Genomic DNA, 16,381 nt, shown 5'->3' on the forward strand with positions numbered 1-16,381 from the left:
GAGCGTTTGGTAAGAGTACCATCGACCAACCAATAAATATGACCTACATATATGCCTGTGCTCAACATTTCTGCTCTTAAAATTCTCAGTACTTTTAGTGAAATATGTATTTCAAGAACTATATATTACCAATCTATTACTGGCATGTGCACTTGTCTAACTCATGTTATACAAACAAGCGGTGTAAACGTATTTTTTATTAAGATACCTTTTTGTTTAAGATATGATAGTCCAATTCGGTATTTAAGAATGCCGTATCATATTCTGAAGTTACAGTAAAATCCGTGCAGTAACATAATCAAAGCAGGACAGAGTTATTTTATGTGGAGTTTTAAACATGTAAAATTTAACGAATATACTGTATCTTATCTGTTAAATTCAAATGTAGTCGGAAGTTATTTATTCGCTATGCCATGGAACCTTGAAAACAACAAATTAAAATTTCGTATACATTGTTTGCCGGACTACTGCCCAGAATTAGTAGTAATTTCGCAGTATTTATTAAGAATGTATTTTTTAAATATCGAAATTTGTCGTACACCTCTAGGTCGATACATTAATATTTCATTTTTTGGGCCTTCTAACGCATTTGAGGTAAAAGGATTGGTAAATTTTTCTGTTGAATTAAATTGAGTTTTTGAAGCAGCTGCATATCTATTACGTAACAAATATTTATTTTTATGAAGTTAAAGTGATTGATTTATTTACATTCAATTTGTGTAATTATATTATATAATAGCATAAATATGCGTTTGTGAATGTTTTTCATAAGTATGCTTTGTACTTTACATAAAATATCAAAAACAACTATTCTTGCAGGGCTTACAACTGCACCAGTTTGATAAAAATAATGGCCTTCAATAAATTGATTGAATTTATGTCATTTCCCGTTGTCAAGGCGGATGACGAAGAAGATCTTGTGGACCCTCAAACTGCTTTAAGGGTAAACATCTTACTAAATATTTAACAAATATATATAAATTGCATTTTACTCTACTTGAAAAGGAAAAGTGCCAGACCAAAGGTCATATCGAATCACTGTATACCAAGTACCAAGAGTGCAATGATCGTGTTAACAGCCGCTCCAAGACTACGGAGACGTGCATGGAAGAGCTGTTTGACTATGTGGCTGAATTGGACCACTGCGTGGCGCACAGTCTCTTTTCGAAACTTAAGTAAATTAAAATGAATTTTAATTGTTAAAACACTGAAATTAAACAGCGGAAATATCCAACTCGCCTAATAAGAACTTTCGACAGTGGAATCACTTTATACATATATCATTGAATACTTATCAGCGATAACTAACCTCTGATTAGTATCGAGACTTTTTATTGCACTGGACATTCTCACAAAAAATACATATTTATATTGTCTGGTTATAATAACAACGTAGATTATCGGACTTATTATATCCCTTAGTGTAAAGGGTACAGGTACACGAAATAATGGTAGCCACTATTTATTATTAATGTGTAGAAATATGAACCAGCGCTATTGATTATAACTTTAAAAATGCGTATTTATTCATTAAAATCTATTTTATCGCCTTAAAAGTAATCTCCGAATGCAACGCAACATGTTCTGGAATGATCTTTAGTACCTTGTTCGATTTGGCTTAAATATCCTCAATCGTGTTAAAACGAATTCCGCAAGGTTAATACATGTATGTTACATATGTATGTACATATATATTAAATATATGTGCACATAGGTCTTGTTTTTGGCGACATGGTCACAAAAAACAAGTGTAGTTGTGCAATGTATTTGAACCCAACAAAATTAGAATTTTAGGACGCACAAAAGTTTTCTTAAATTGGTGTTGACTTATCAATAACATAAACGATCAGGGTCATCAATGTCTTAATCTATAAATTGACGAAGTAAGAGCTCCAATTCTCTAATTTGCGTAATTTTTTGTTCATCAGTTGATTTTCTTGGTCATCTTGGATGTGGTCCTTTTTTTCTTGTTTGAAAGCAAAAAATCAGTTTCCAATGCTTGTTTAGAATAATGTGTAAACGCAGCTAGAACACTGTGACACTAAGTATACATACATACATAGATAGTTAAAAAGGTTATTTTGAACAAATGTGGGTTGCAAATAATTGCCCTACACTTTTTATACCCTGTACCCTTAGGGAAAAAAGTGTATATTAGGTTTGTGCAAAGTCTGTAACACACAGATTAAAATATATACATACATATGTACATATATTCTGAATCAGCATGACGAGAGAAATCGATCTAGACATGTTCGTCTGTTTGTCTGGATGAACGCCTGATATGTAGAGTGCCTAGTCTATACGAGTTTATTAAACTTTTATGAATTTTCGCTCCCCGCTACAGAATTTCGTCAATACTGTCCACATTTTGAAACCTACATAAAACAAGCTGCAAACATAATTTATGTATATACATACATAAAATTATATACACTCCAGTACTGCGCTTACAAGCTGCAGCATCAAGTTAGCTCACACAGTCACAGATGCCTTATGTGAATACGCAGAAAATGTGTATTTTGGAATTTCCCTCCCTGCCCACTCTCCCCCGCAATTAGTGATTTTCCATAACTCCCGTATTTCTTGGAATTTTTGATTGAAATTCGGAAGTTATAGCCATTCATGTCATGGCCAAGAAGTGCCTGCAGCTATTGTTGTTGATACTGCTTTGCACAGGCACACGAGACATACACAGCCACACACACAAACACACATACACTCATAATTATTCTACACATATCTACACACAGAGTATTTTAAAGTCGGGCCCCACGAACTTTATCTTCTCTACTTGTTTTTATATATACTTGAACTTTTAAGATCGCAACAATACTGTTGTTCATATCAAAATCGTTTTCATTAAATTCATTTAGAAACAAAGCAACTTCCATTTTCAACGTACTTGCAAATGCACAAACAAATACATACATACATATGTGTATGCAGCTGATCAAAAGTGATCAAAAATGTATCACTATTTTTATGACACATTTCTAGTGATCATTATCATCATCATTATCATTATATTGAGCAGAGACTGATCAGTGATGTTGCAATGTTTCACCCGTGCAAAGAATTTAGCATTGTACTAGAAATCTGCTGATACATTGACTTCTGAAGATGGAAACTGCTTATGTATTGCTATGCTATTGTTATTATTGCTGATCTACCTGATCTTACAGAGCACTTAACTAATCTATTCGTATTTTTGAACATCAATGCACTGACTTGGCTGTCTGCAAAGTAAACGCTGTGTTGATCAGAAAGAATATATATTTGTCTTATACATTTGCCAAACTATTATATTGAATGCTTGTTTGCGTAGCGTTGGTGAAATGTAAATGCGTGGTACGTGAATATGGTTATTACTTGCAATTTCATTTATTTATAGTATGCTTAGTGCAAGGATGGCCATTTCATGTATCAGGCAGGTGCACTGAACTGTCGGCTTTGTATAAATATTATATATATACCATATATACCGCGTCAGCATTTCAGCCGGCGTTTTGCTGTTTCTAAAAGAAATTATTTGGAGCTTGCTCCTTTACCGTTTCTTAATGTAGTTTGCTTCTTTCTTTCGACTTACCATATGAAGAGTGTTAAGTGAAAGTAAAATTGTATGTGTATGTGCCGGTGTATTTAATATTTGCTTGCTTATTTTAATTCCTGTTACTGATGCGGTTTGGCTGTCGGCTCTCGGTCTGGCACGTGCTGCCGCTTTGATGGCTGCGGTGTTCGCCAGAGAGAAGGCGGTATTTGTCAATGGTGGTGATGATTGTTGCTTAATGGTACGGGCTTAGTGTCTTCAACTAATGCGTTTTCCCAAGTGGTGAATTATGCTTGTTGCTCCACCCTGGGACCTTGGTCCGTATTAAATGTTATTGATTGTGGCTGCTTAATAACTTAAGGTTGCCTTACAGGTTCTGTGTTCTCCAGGGATCCAGAGCCCGGACATGCTTCCAGTACTCGTGAGATTAATTTGGAATGCACCAGTGGAGAGTAATGGGCATCGTTTAGTGAGCAAGTAAGCTCGCTGATTTTAATGAAGGTTCTCCTTACACTTGGGTTCTCCTTTTTAGTCCACACCCATGAAATCAGTGACTGTAGTGGTTCCCAGAGTGCCGGTTCCGTCAGAGTGATTATCATACATTCTGATGCATTTAGTAACTCAGTCAATTGCTGTGTGGCTCATAGATGCCGACGAGCACCGAATAGTCTAAAGAATTTCGATAAAGAACTGCACAGCTAGGCTTCGATTTCAAAAGTCATATAATGAATAAGCAAACAATGCTTATGCTAGATCTCAGGCGCGTATGGAACATATAAAATATAGCGCAAGAGAACCTTCCTTTACTCGAGCAGACTTCTGCTTATTAATCTTCCGTCATCGGAGGACTGTTCTTGGAGCTGTATTTGTCCACAAACTGATTGCCAGTAGTGTTGATTCTCCTTTTCTTTTAAGTCGTCTTAATTTCTCAGTTCCTTCCAGAACGACAAGAAATTATCTTCCCCTTTTCCTTAGTAGGTGCACAACGATTATGCATCGCAGAATCCTTTTCGGGTTTTATGCTCATCTTATAATAAGTATTTTCCCCTGCTCTCAACTGAACTGTCTCTTCCTATAATACAAGTCTCTCTTTTCAGCCATCTCCGGAATCTCTGACCAGGATCGGCTGTGAGATGGGGCATAGCTTGCCGGACTGGCTAAAAAATTCTTCTTCTTCCCCCACCGGGTCTGAGATTCCCATTTTTTTCCTTTTACTTCTTACTTTTTTCTTTTTAAAATTAGCTTTTAAGTAATTGTAAGCTTCTTCTCTCTGTTAAGTTTTTCTTTTTATACTCTGTACATGAAATGTACAGAAGTATATTAGGTTTGCGGGAGCTGAAAAATGTAACAGGCAGAAGGAGGCGTGGCAGACCCCACAAAGTATATATATTCTTGATCAGCATTACGGGACGAGTCGATCTAGCCCTGTCTGTCAGTCTGTCCGTCCGTATGAACACCTGGATCTCAGAGACTACATATAAGAGGTAGAGACACCAAACTTTGCACAAAGATGCCTTATGTGTGTACGCTGTGCAAGTTTGTTTTATTTTTTTGATTTTCCCCCCCACTTCCCCCCTATGGGGATTTTCCCGATTTTCCATTCGTATAATCGCCTATATCTAAGAGACTATAAGACCTAGGAACACCAAATATTAGTCCAAGATGCCTTATGTGAATACGCAGAAAATGTATATTTTGGAATTTCCCTCCCTCCTCCCTCTCCACCGCAAATCGCGATTTTCTCTAACTCCCGTAATTCTTGGAATTTCGAACTAAAATATTGCAAATACCCCCAGTTAGTAATTATGTGTCCGTATGCCAAGTTTCACTATGATAGACCGATTAAGCAAGAAGTTACAGCCATAAATATATTGGCTGTTGTTGATGTTGCTGTTTGGTTGACTGCTAACATGTTTACACAGACACGAATAGATGCGCATAGGCATACATACACTCACACAGACGCAATTGCTATGTAAATGTGCAATTTACACCCTTTACGTGAGTTCAAATACCGAGAAAGGTAAAATCGGCCAACATTTTTTTTTAATGTTCTTAATTTTTCTTAATTTATATAATTATTGTAAACATGTGTACAGAGTATTTCAAAGTCGGGACACCCGACTTTAGCTTTTTTACTTGTTTTTTTATACCGTTAGATCTATTGACGCCTCTGGCCACACTTGGTTGTGTGGTGTATCAGAATAAAAAAATAAACTTGACCTGCCTAGGACTTAGGGGAACATCGATACCAAGTTTGGTTATTCTAGCTCTTGTACTTCCTGAGATCCTTGCGCTCGTCCTGACGGACGGACAGGCGAACATGGCGATATCGACTCGACTTGTCACCCTGATCAATAATATGTATACAAAAAAATAAATACGAATCCGCATATTAGCCAATAATACAAATTAGGCCAGATATGCACTAAATATTGCATGCTAGCAAATATTACAAAGTCAGCCAGATTCGCTAACCTAGTGCCACAAGTCCGTAAGTGCTGACCTGACTTTTGCATCGCCATACATCGCATTAATATATTACGACACTGCCGTGGCGTTCATTGCACTCAAGCCACTGCTTCCGTCAGCCGTCTACGCACCCGCCGTCTTCACTGCTGCCGTTCGCAACCGCTGACACGGCGGAAAAGACCAACTTCGATTAGGTATAAATAGCGTATTATCTGTTAGCAAATCAGTTGCAGAAATATCATTTAACCAATAAAGACTTGGTTAGTAGATAACTTTACATGTACTTTCACTACAAATCATAGTCCACCTGGCTACAACTGCCGGTTGCGAAAATGATACTGCTACTAGTTTATGTGCTAGCAGCAATAAACATTCGCCTTTACATTTTGGTGACCCCGACGTGATTCTGTAAGGATCCGTAAGGATCACAACTTTGAATACATAATGCGTTTGGAACATTGATCAGCAACAGCAGCCAATTAAGAGTTTCGTTGGGTATCAGTATTAGTCTTGCTCGCAGTAGCACCAGAATCCTCAACGAAGCCAGGATGACGGAAACATGCTTCGGCTAAACATAACTTAGAAAAAGGCGGCACCCAGGAAACTGTGCCAGAACTTACTTACGAGAAGTCTCGCCGACAGAAATTTTTCGTCGACAGACCTCCATTAATATCCAGTGTCATTGACCATTCTCCGCTGTGAGTCGAGGCACATCCTGTTTAAGAAAAGCGAAACAAAAATACCTCCAACAGGTCTGACCACTGAGATATTAGATTGGTGACAATGGCGAACATCTCTCCAGAAGTGGAGTCTCTGCTTGTTCAACAAGCATCACTTGGTGAAGAAATACAAGTGTTGATAAAGAACTACAAAAAGGATTCCAAGGACAGGAAGACAAAGGCGTACTACGAAGATGGGAAGGCAAAGCTCGTCAAGGCACTGAGCATTGAAACACACATCGAAACAAGATGCTTTGATGTCGGCTTTGTCTCGGATAATGGGACAGATAACTCCTCAAAATCAACGCAAATTGAGGCCGATGGCGGAAAAATATTAGAACCAAATTTCCGACAGTCGCTTCAAATTATACTAAGTTTTTGAGGATCCAGAAAGCTTGGGCTATGATTTGGATAAGTTCATCTCTATCGAAACGGCTGTAATGCAAACTAATGATACAGCTAGCGCAGATAGTGCTCTTAACAAAGGACACGAAAATTCCCATTGCAACTACCAAAAATGTCAATCCAACATTTGACGGGGATTATCTGAAGTGGCAGCAATTTCATGATATCTTCAGGAAGATGATTCAAGAGGCCAAGATACCCACGATCCAAAAAATGTGGTACTTAAAGGCCAACTTGCAAGGCGAAGCAGAAAGGCTGATTCGATACGTATTGCTCACTGAAGCAAACTACAACACGGGTTGGAAAATGCTTCAGGACCGTAATAATAACGAGAAAGTGCTATGTTCAGCACTCCTAAAGAAGCTTTTGGATCAGTCTCCAGTGTTGAACGAAGCCATACCAATAACAGTTTCATGATATTATTCATGAAACAATGGCGGCTTTAGAAAATTTGAATATAAGCACGCAAACATGGGATCCAATCTTGGTGTACCTTCTAACAAAGAAACTAGATCGCCAGTCCATTGCCCTGTATGAACAATCCATATCGAACACTAGGCAACTGCAGTCGATCACGTAATTTATCTTCCTTCTTGAGCAACGTTTTCTGGGATTGGAGGCCATCGGAAGCGAGCAAAAACATAAAGAGAGGTCTAAATCCTGCGCATCCACTACAGCTTACACCGACAAGGCGCGCCAAAATCTAGGAAATGTCATCTCTTTATCAGTGGCGTCACGTAGCGAAAAACAAAAACCCAGCAGATACGCTGTCATGAGGAGTGCCAGCAAAAACCTTGGCAGTTCAAAGCATGTGACTGTGTGGACGATTGTTTCTACATGAACCACGGACAGCATGGGCTACAGCATTTACAACCACCGAACCCAATAGCCTTCAAAACTTAGAAAGGAAGCTGAAGATTGCGTGCACCACTGCGCTCATCTCCGAGGCTGACAATGTCATATAAAGTATCAGATGTAATGGCTCTTTCCCCGAACTAAAACGGATCGTCGCCTATATATTGCGAATCAAAAGGCGAGGTGTTACTCATGAGCTAAGTTAGGATGAGTTGGAATATGCGCACACTGTCATAATCCGAAACATGCAGATGGCTGACTTTGCAACTGAAATCAAGTAGTTAAGACAACATAAAATGGTTGACAAGAGTAGCCCACTGACATCACTAACACTATTCTTAGACGGCGATTCCATAATTCGAGGAGAAGGACGACTGAATGCTTTCATTCGATTTCGTTTGATGCTAAACACCCATTGCTCTTACCATATAATGACCCAATCGTGAAAATTATACTACGGTCAACGTATCAAGAAAATATGCATTCCGGGTCACAGGCCAGAAGAAGTCCACCTTGAGTTAGTCATTGACCTGGCCACCGATGCGTTCATCGGAGCCTTAAACGCTTCATAGGACGTCGTGAAGATGCAAAAATATCCACTGTGAAAACGCCACTAATTTTGTGGGGGCAAGGAATCAGATGGAGGACCTCAAAGGAGCAATCCACTCCTCCAAGGCTCAACAATCGATTATTGAAACATGCAACAATAAGGACATAAATTTAAAACTCATTCCATCACGTGCACCACACTTCAGATGCCTATGGGAAGCTACAGTGAATTCTGCAAAGCACTTGTTCCTGAAAAATGATCCCACCACATCGTTAACCGCGGAAGAGTTGGGAACAGTCATTGTTGAAATCGAAGCAATTCTTAACTTTAGATCCCTGTCGCCGTTTTCAAACGACCCAAGCGATTTGACATCCCTGGACATTTTCTGACAGGCGAGCCGTTAACCGCAGAAGCAGAAAAGATACAGTTCATCGCACCAAAGAGACTGGTACAGCGCTGGGAATTGGTTTCCAGATTAAAGCATACTCTCTGGACACAATGGAGCCAGGAGTATTTACAACAACTACAGCAGAAACAAAAATGGAAACAGGACTCAGCAAATGACAAGGAAGGTATTTTTAGGAAGGTACTTTTAAAAGAAGACAACATACCAGTTTTAAAATTGCCATTAGGAAAAATCATACATGTCTACCCAGGCCCTGACAATCACATTCGAGTGGTTGACGTGAGGACATCAACTGGGACATATAAGCGGCCCATTCATAAGTTGGCACAGTGGGGAGCGAAAATGCTACGCTATAGCATTAGAGCATAATACATGCATGGCGTAATCACTAGTGAATCTGTTAAGTAGAAGAGGCAGAAAGTTCCTTGTTGGCCTGGAAGGAACAGAAAAATTAATACGACCTAAAAGCATAGAGGAATCAACGTCTCCAACAATCAATTTGTGGAGGAACAGAACACCAAGAACTATCCTACGGTGAGCTAAAAAGGGTAGGTTAATAAGGAGAAGCCTACTGGAGTAGGAAGGTAATCGCAGATTAGGATCCCAGTTAAGACCACGAAGAGCAAAAAGAAGAAATTGTTTTTGGACTGACTCAATGCGATCCTGATGCAGTTTATACTGAGGACACCAAACACATGATCAGTATTCTAGCACTGGTCGTACTAGTGAACTGTAAAGTAGCTTGGTAGTATAGGGATCGTTAAATTCTCTGGACCATCGTTTAATAAAACCAAGAACACCATTAGCTTTGTTAACGATAGTGGAGATGTGAAGATTGAAATTCAATTTGGAATCAAAAAGAACTCCAAGATCTTCAACTGTAGATATACGTTACAATGGTATATTGTCAATCGCATAAGTACCTAGATGTGGTCTGGACCGGTGAAAAGTCATAAACTTGCATTTAGAACAGTTAAGGTGCAGGTAGTTGACCACGCACCACCGTTGAAAACAGTTTAGATCATACTGCAGACGAGACTGATAAAGAGGATCTTTATACGAAAAAATAAGCTTTACATCATCGGCATACATTAGTATACGGGAATGCAGCAGGATAGACGGAAGATCATTAATAAATAGAGTGAATAATAGGGGGCCGAGATGACTACCTTGAGGTACTGACCTGAGTAGTACCTTCTGTGTCCTATTTTTTAAGTAAGAGGAAATCCAATTCAAAGAGTTTGACGGAAATCCCCTACGAGATAGCTTTAAGAGGAGAAGGTCGTGATTCACAGAATCAAATGCTTTGCTGAAGTCAGTATATATAACATCAGCTTGCATCTTTGCTAGGAATGCATCATTTATGACAGATGTAAATTCTAGCAGATTAGTCGTTGTTGACCGATTTTTAAAAAATCCATGCTGAGCAGGGGAGATTACAGACTTACAATGATGCTGTAAAGAGGAAGTAATTATTTTTTCAAATAATTTAGGAATAGCAGACAGTTTGGCAATGCCCCTATAGTTAGAAATGTCTAACTTACAACCCTTTTTGTGGAGTGGTATAATAAACGATTCTTTCCAAAAAGCAGGAAAGATTTCGTTCTCAAGGGACAGATTAAAAAGCGTAAGCAACGGCTTGCAGAGGGAGGTACTACACTCTTTGAGCACACAACTAGGATTGTGGTCAGGCCCAGGAGAGAATGAAGCTTTTACAGATTGTATATTAGACAAAATACAAGAATCTGTAATTATTGGAGCAAAAGTGAAATTTGAAGGCATAATGCAGAATGGGTAAGAATTGCCGTTAAAAGACTCGGAGGAGTATGTCGGCTGGAAAAACTTTGCAAATAATTCAACACTTACGGAATCATTAACAGAATTGTCATTCGCAAGAAAAAATGACGATGGCAAAGTCGAAGATTTCCGTTTAGAATTTACGAAGTTGTAGAACTTCTTAGGGTCATGTTTAAATTGGAGTTTGCAACGCTCGAGATAATTTGTGTAACACAGGGAGTTTAACAGAATAAAATTAGATTTTGCAATAGAACATTTGGAGAAGTCATCAGATAAGCCAGACTCTTTGAACTTTTTAAAACATCTCGATTTAATGTTTTTTAAGTTAGAAAGTCTACGCGTAAACCATGGAGGTTTAAGAGTAGAAGATGATGCGACGCTATTGGGAACACAGACATCGAAGATGGAATACATGGTGTCATAAAAAATTTTTGAAGCAACATCTATATCAGTGGAGCTATATAAGAAAGACCAGTTAGTATTTAAAATCAAACTGTTAAGCATAACAAAATCACAATTACGAAAGCATTTGCGAGGCATGTTGCACTCAGAAGACCCTGCACTATATCTAGAAAAGGGAAGACTAATTTCTAGAGTTGGATGATAGATATCTTCAGGCAGTGTTAAAGGAGAAGATCTAGAAACAACAGCACTATTAACATCATTAACAAACACCAGATCGAGATATCTATGAAGGTGTTTGTATATAGGATTAATTTGAACAAAAGAGAGTTCAAGAAGGCAATCTAAAAAGTCATTCGGTGACGAAGGAATAAGGTGAGGGGAATCAGTAAAGAATGACCAAGAAATTAAAGTCCCCCACTATAACCACCAAGTCATTATCACGCAGGCGGGAACATACTTCTCTGATACAAGTGATATGGAGCATATAAACTTGAATATCAGAAGAAGGAGGAAATAGGAGCAGGTGATATATATGCATTGATTTATCCCTATCATACTATATATGTACGTAAATATACATATGTATGTATGCACATATAACCATACATAGTATTTATTGTACTTTATGGCTTAGCTCTCAAATCGTACCAAAGTAATTTGCTATTTGGGAAATTAACTCTTTAGAAACTTTAGAGAGTGTCGGAAGAGATATATCATATAGTAAATAAACGTATAGTTGGAAGCACAAATACTGAGCCAGCAACGACGGGCAAGACCTGCTAGTAACCAATAAAGACGATTAGTAGAGCCGCTGTCTTGTTCTTAGTAGGGCCGGACGGTCCCAAATGGGTGGTTTACTGTTTCTTCGTTGTTGCGACGCGAATGAGTATATGACATTTCATCAACGCGACGCAAAGAGGCATTCAATAAAATTGTAATATATACATAGAAGTAGACATAAACCTATACGCCCATATGGTTTCAGCATACATAATATTGGCACCATAGTCTGCACGCGCACACGATTTTTAGGTGCATTGACATTGGCCAGCCAACACAATAATAAGAATAAGACACATATAATATTCTTTTACACATAACTTATCCAGCATACGAACAACATACGATCAGATATAGGTCATAGTTCCCTGCACTGCACATATAAAGTTATAGATCAAACTGAGCTGACACCAGCATACTTAAGCTCACGATCAAAGCTTGCGCATCATTATTGTGAAACCTCCAGCAGATTAGCTTACGTAGCTGGGCGGTGTCAACCTACATTCGATTAAGAAGTGATTGGGCAATGACCAATACATAGAACCGGTAAATGTAAATAGTCATAATCTAGTTGTAAGCATGGCTATATAAGCCATACGTTGTAAGAATAACGTCAGTACGCAAGCTATCAACGGACGACCTGTTACTTTGGGTAAATACCGGAACCGGTGATTGCTGTACCATGTCATCTCGAACTTCATGCTCCCAAGGATAACCATCTGGTGCTTTGAGCAAAAACGAGTAGGAACACAAGCGTCATTCAACTTTAATTCATAAGGACAAAGATCGTCCTGACGATTCGCACTAGCGCACGTGTGCGAATAAACATTCGTCTTCCTTGTCCTTACAGCCTCGACAAAAGTCGATGTGTTGCATCCTTAGCCTGGCGGCGTATATATCTGACAGCTAATTTCCGGCCATGGCTCTGATTGTCGCCGATCAGTGGCTTTTGCTAAGCTGGCATAGTTCCGCTGATCGTTTTTTGCTGCGGGTAGGCCGCTTTAAACGTGTAATTTTATGGGCGTTAGGTCCGTTAGTCCACATTCGATTTGCAACCTCTTCAATCGGTGTACCGATACGGTCCTTATCAGATAGGGACAGTGCTAGCGTGTCTTGCCAGCTTTGCAGTTGCCCTCTATGTTCCTGTGTCTTGGGACCCATACGAAGTAGACTGAAAACTGCGATGCCATCTCGTGGAAAGATCTGCGACAGTTCTGCACTATTTTTAAGCTAGATGAGACTGCACTTAGGGATTTTGTAGTTGCCTGGCTATCCGAATAGATGCAAATGTCTTTAATGTCTATGTCCATGCTTGGCACAGTAGTGGAAGCCTCCTGAATAGCGAGAATTTCTGCGGGCATGAGGTCATTTCCCCCCAGTATGTTGGCGTGGGCAGCGCCGTCTTCTGCCAACTGTTCAGTTTCTCTTAAGCGCAGAGCCGCCAGAGTGGCGTACGTCATGTCCATGAGCTGTATAGGGAGTATTCCTAGAGCAGCACTCGCAGTGGTGCTTAGCGCTCCCGTAATAGTGAATTTATCTTGTCGCTAAACCTCTGGAGGGATGTGATTTTGGTGAGTGCCGGCCACCATATAAAGAATCCATAAAGGGGAATTGGGCGAAGTATCGCTATGTACATCGAGTGGACTCTATATATAAATATATAACCCTTCATTGATGCCACCCTTCTTGATGTATCCTCACATCTTGATAGAGGTCCTCCGGGTACTCCAGGAAACGACCTTGCAGCTCGTTTTCAACCTATGGCCACATGTGGTGTTGGGGCATAGCCAGTGTACCACTGAAAGCCTGTTTGAAACTGGAGGTCGGCAGGTCCAGAGTTTGCATTAGTAAAGACTGAGCACCCCCTCAGCTTTCCGCTTTAGAGTGGGAAAAATGTTATAGAGTTTTCACCTCTCGCCAATCCGCCCCCGCAAGGAGAGTATAGTCGCACTACCATTTTCCCGTAAGTCTTGGAATTTAGAAATCAAATTTGGCAAACCTTCAGTTAGTGATTATGAGTCCGTATGCCAAGTCATCATGATAGGCCGATTTTAAAGGAAGTTATAGCCATATAAGTTATCTCTGCTCAAGCACTGCCCGTAGCAGTTGTTGTAGTCGCTGCTGTGGTTGAATGTATGTAACACACAGAAGGAGGCGTGGCAGACTCCCAAAAGTATGTGTGTATATTATTGATTAGTGTGACGAATCGATATAGCCGTGTCCGTCTGTCCGTACGTCCGTCTGTGTGAATGAAAGGAGCTCAAAAGATACAAAAGCTTGAATTACCAAACTTGGTATCCAGGTTATCCTAAGCCCTAGGCAGACCAAGTTTTTTAATTTTGGTAATACACTGGATTGGAAGTCTTGTTTTTAGACCGCAGAAAGAACGTAGGCTGCTCCAAATCCTAGAGGTAGAAGTTGTTTAATTCAGCCGTAAAGGGTTTAAGGGCTGCGCGTTAGGCTATTTCTAGTTTTCGTGAGGTAATGAACCACATTACCATTTTTAAAAAGAGACAATTTTTTGATTGTTTCAACTTCTGTAGGTGGTTGTTCCACCAAGGTACCCGGTGTATTAGATTACGTTTCTAAGTGGAATGCGGGATGGAGCATTTGGCACTTTGTTGAATGATTTTTTTAAAATGGAATTTTGACAGGTTCGTGAAATATTCCAAGCTTGGGGGTGTTGGTCTTGCTTCGGTTGTGTAGTGTCAATATCGATGTCATCGTACGATGTAATGATTCTATTGAGATTATGTTGGTCAGTGGTATTGATTGTAGACTTGGTGATGAGGTACGTTGTGGTATTGTCGGCTGATTTCGTTGTGCTGGGCGATGTGTTCGGTTGCACGTTTTTGCAATTAATGCATTCTGTTGCAAGTGTCGTCTTCCTCTATATACAATATATCGAAATTAGGATTAGTAGACAATGTATTGATGTTTTATAAAACAACAGTGTTAGAAGGTTTAAAATTATGTTAAATTTGATAGCGAATGATTTTGACGGAAACAGTTGCCGTTTGGGGAAATTTTATGAACATCGATAACGTTTTGTGGCTTAAGCTCTTTTTTATTTTCTGTTTATGATCGACTACTTTTATAATAAAAATAATTGTTTTTTACCCTGTATCCGTAGGGTAAAACGGGTATATTAGGTTTGTGCAAAGTATGTAGCAGGCAGAAAGAAGCTTCTCCAATCCCATAACGTATATATATTCTTAATCAGCATGACGAAAAAATCGACCTAGACATGTCCGTCGGGCTGGATGAACGTATGGGTTTCGGAAACGATTGAGCGTACATTAACCAAACTTCCCCTCAATTCGGTCAATGACAAGAAAAGTTATTAGCGAAACAATTTCACTCCAGTGTTGTTATTGTTGTTTTAAATAGATAGATAGACAATTGTGTATAGGTCACTAGTCCCACGTCCTAACTCTTCGAAGCTTAGGGTGAAACAGTCTTTGCGATACTTAAAACTAAATTTTAAATAAACTTAAAGTAGCTAACTCTTAGTGATTGTTGACCAAACAACTACCGCCAGCTAAAAAACGTCAGTCGTATACCATTCCACAAATCCAGCACATTATCGGCCAATGTATTAACTGCATCGCATTGCGGAGCTCGGCCTGCTCAAATTACTGAACTTCTAAAAAAGAGCTAGAAGTGATTATGGCAGGCACCATAAAAAAAGGATTTGTGAAAACTTAACGGCGACTGATGGAAGCTTCCGTTTACCTGACGGTCTAAGCGCGTTACTGACGGAAGAGCTAGAAGACTAAGAGCATGTGATTGTCAACGCCAGCCAGAAGCTTCAGTAAATCGAAATAAAGTATAGCGCCACCTGAGAGGGCTGTTGGAAGAGATAGAAGGCTAAGAGCATGTGATTGTCAACGCCAGCCAGAAGCTTCAGTAAATCGAAATAAAGTATAGCGCCACCTGAAAGGGCTGTTGGGCGATGCGAAACTGTTTCGTGTAGTAGCATTTTACCGTCGAGAGCAACTGCGCTCGGCAGCTGAGGTGGCGTGAGATGCCGTATAATCAGAACAAAAAGAGCTTTCTTGATCTCATCTTTCCTTTTCAGCTCCTCCGAGTACAACTGGTTCAAGTACCGCTTTTACAAAAATTAAAGACATTCGTTTATATACTCATTGACCTCACATTGGTGTAGGTCGAGGCACATCCTGCTTATAAGCAACACAAAAACACCTCCAACAGATCTGAATACTGAGATATCAGTTTGGGAACAATGGCACATCTTTCTCCAGTACTGGATTCACTGTTTACTAAGCAAGCATCCCTTGGAGAGGAAATCAAAATCCTGATAAGGGATTACAAAAAAACTAAAGCTTACTATTAAGATAGAAGGGCAAGACTAAACCATCTTGGCGAGTAATTCCAAACGGGCAATAATGAAGTTATTACTGACTTAAATGGTTACATAA

The 16,381-nt window shown here is 39.4% G+C and overlaps 1 protein-coding gene across 1 annotated transcript; it reads left to right on the forward strand.

The window, feature by feature from the left end:
* Positions 1–573: 573 nt before the first annotated feature.
* Positions 574–1,249, forward strand: LOC115621145 (cytochrome b-c1 complex subunit 6, mitochondrial). Its single transcript, XM_030514701.1, has 3 exons — positions 574–594; positions 820–943; positions 1,006–1,249. The coding sequence occupies exons 2-3, from the start codon at positions 851–853 to the stop codon at positions 1,177–1,179; spliced, it is 267 nt and encodes an 88-aa protein (XP_030370561.1). The 5' UTR covers positions 574–594; positions 820–850; the 3' UTR covers positions 1,180–1,249.
* The last annotated feature ends 15,132 nt before the right edge of the window (positions 1,250–16,381 follow it).

Source organism: Scaptodrosophila lebanonensis, unplaced genomic scaffold (genome assembly GCF_003285725.1).
Source record: "Scaptodrosophila lebanonensis strain 11010-0011.00,11010-0021.00 unplaced genomic scaffold, SlebRS2 tig00000024-arrow-pilon, whole genome shotgun sequence".
Taxonomy (NCBI): Eukaryota; Metazoa; Arthropoda; class Insecta; order Diptera; family Drosophilidae; genus Scaptodrosophila; species Scaptodrosophila lebanonensis.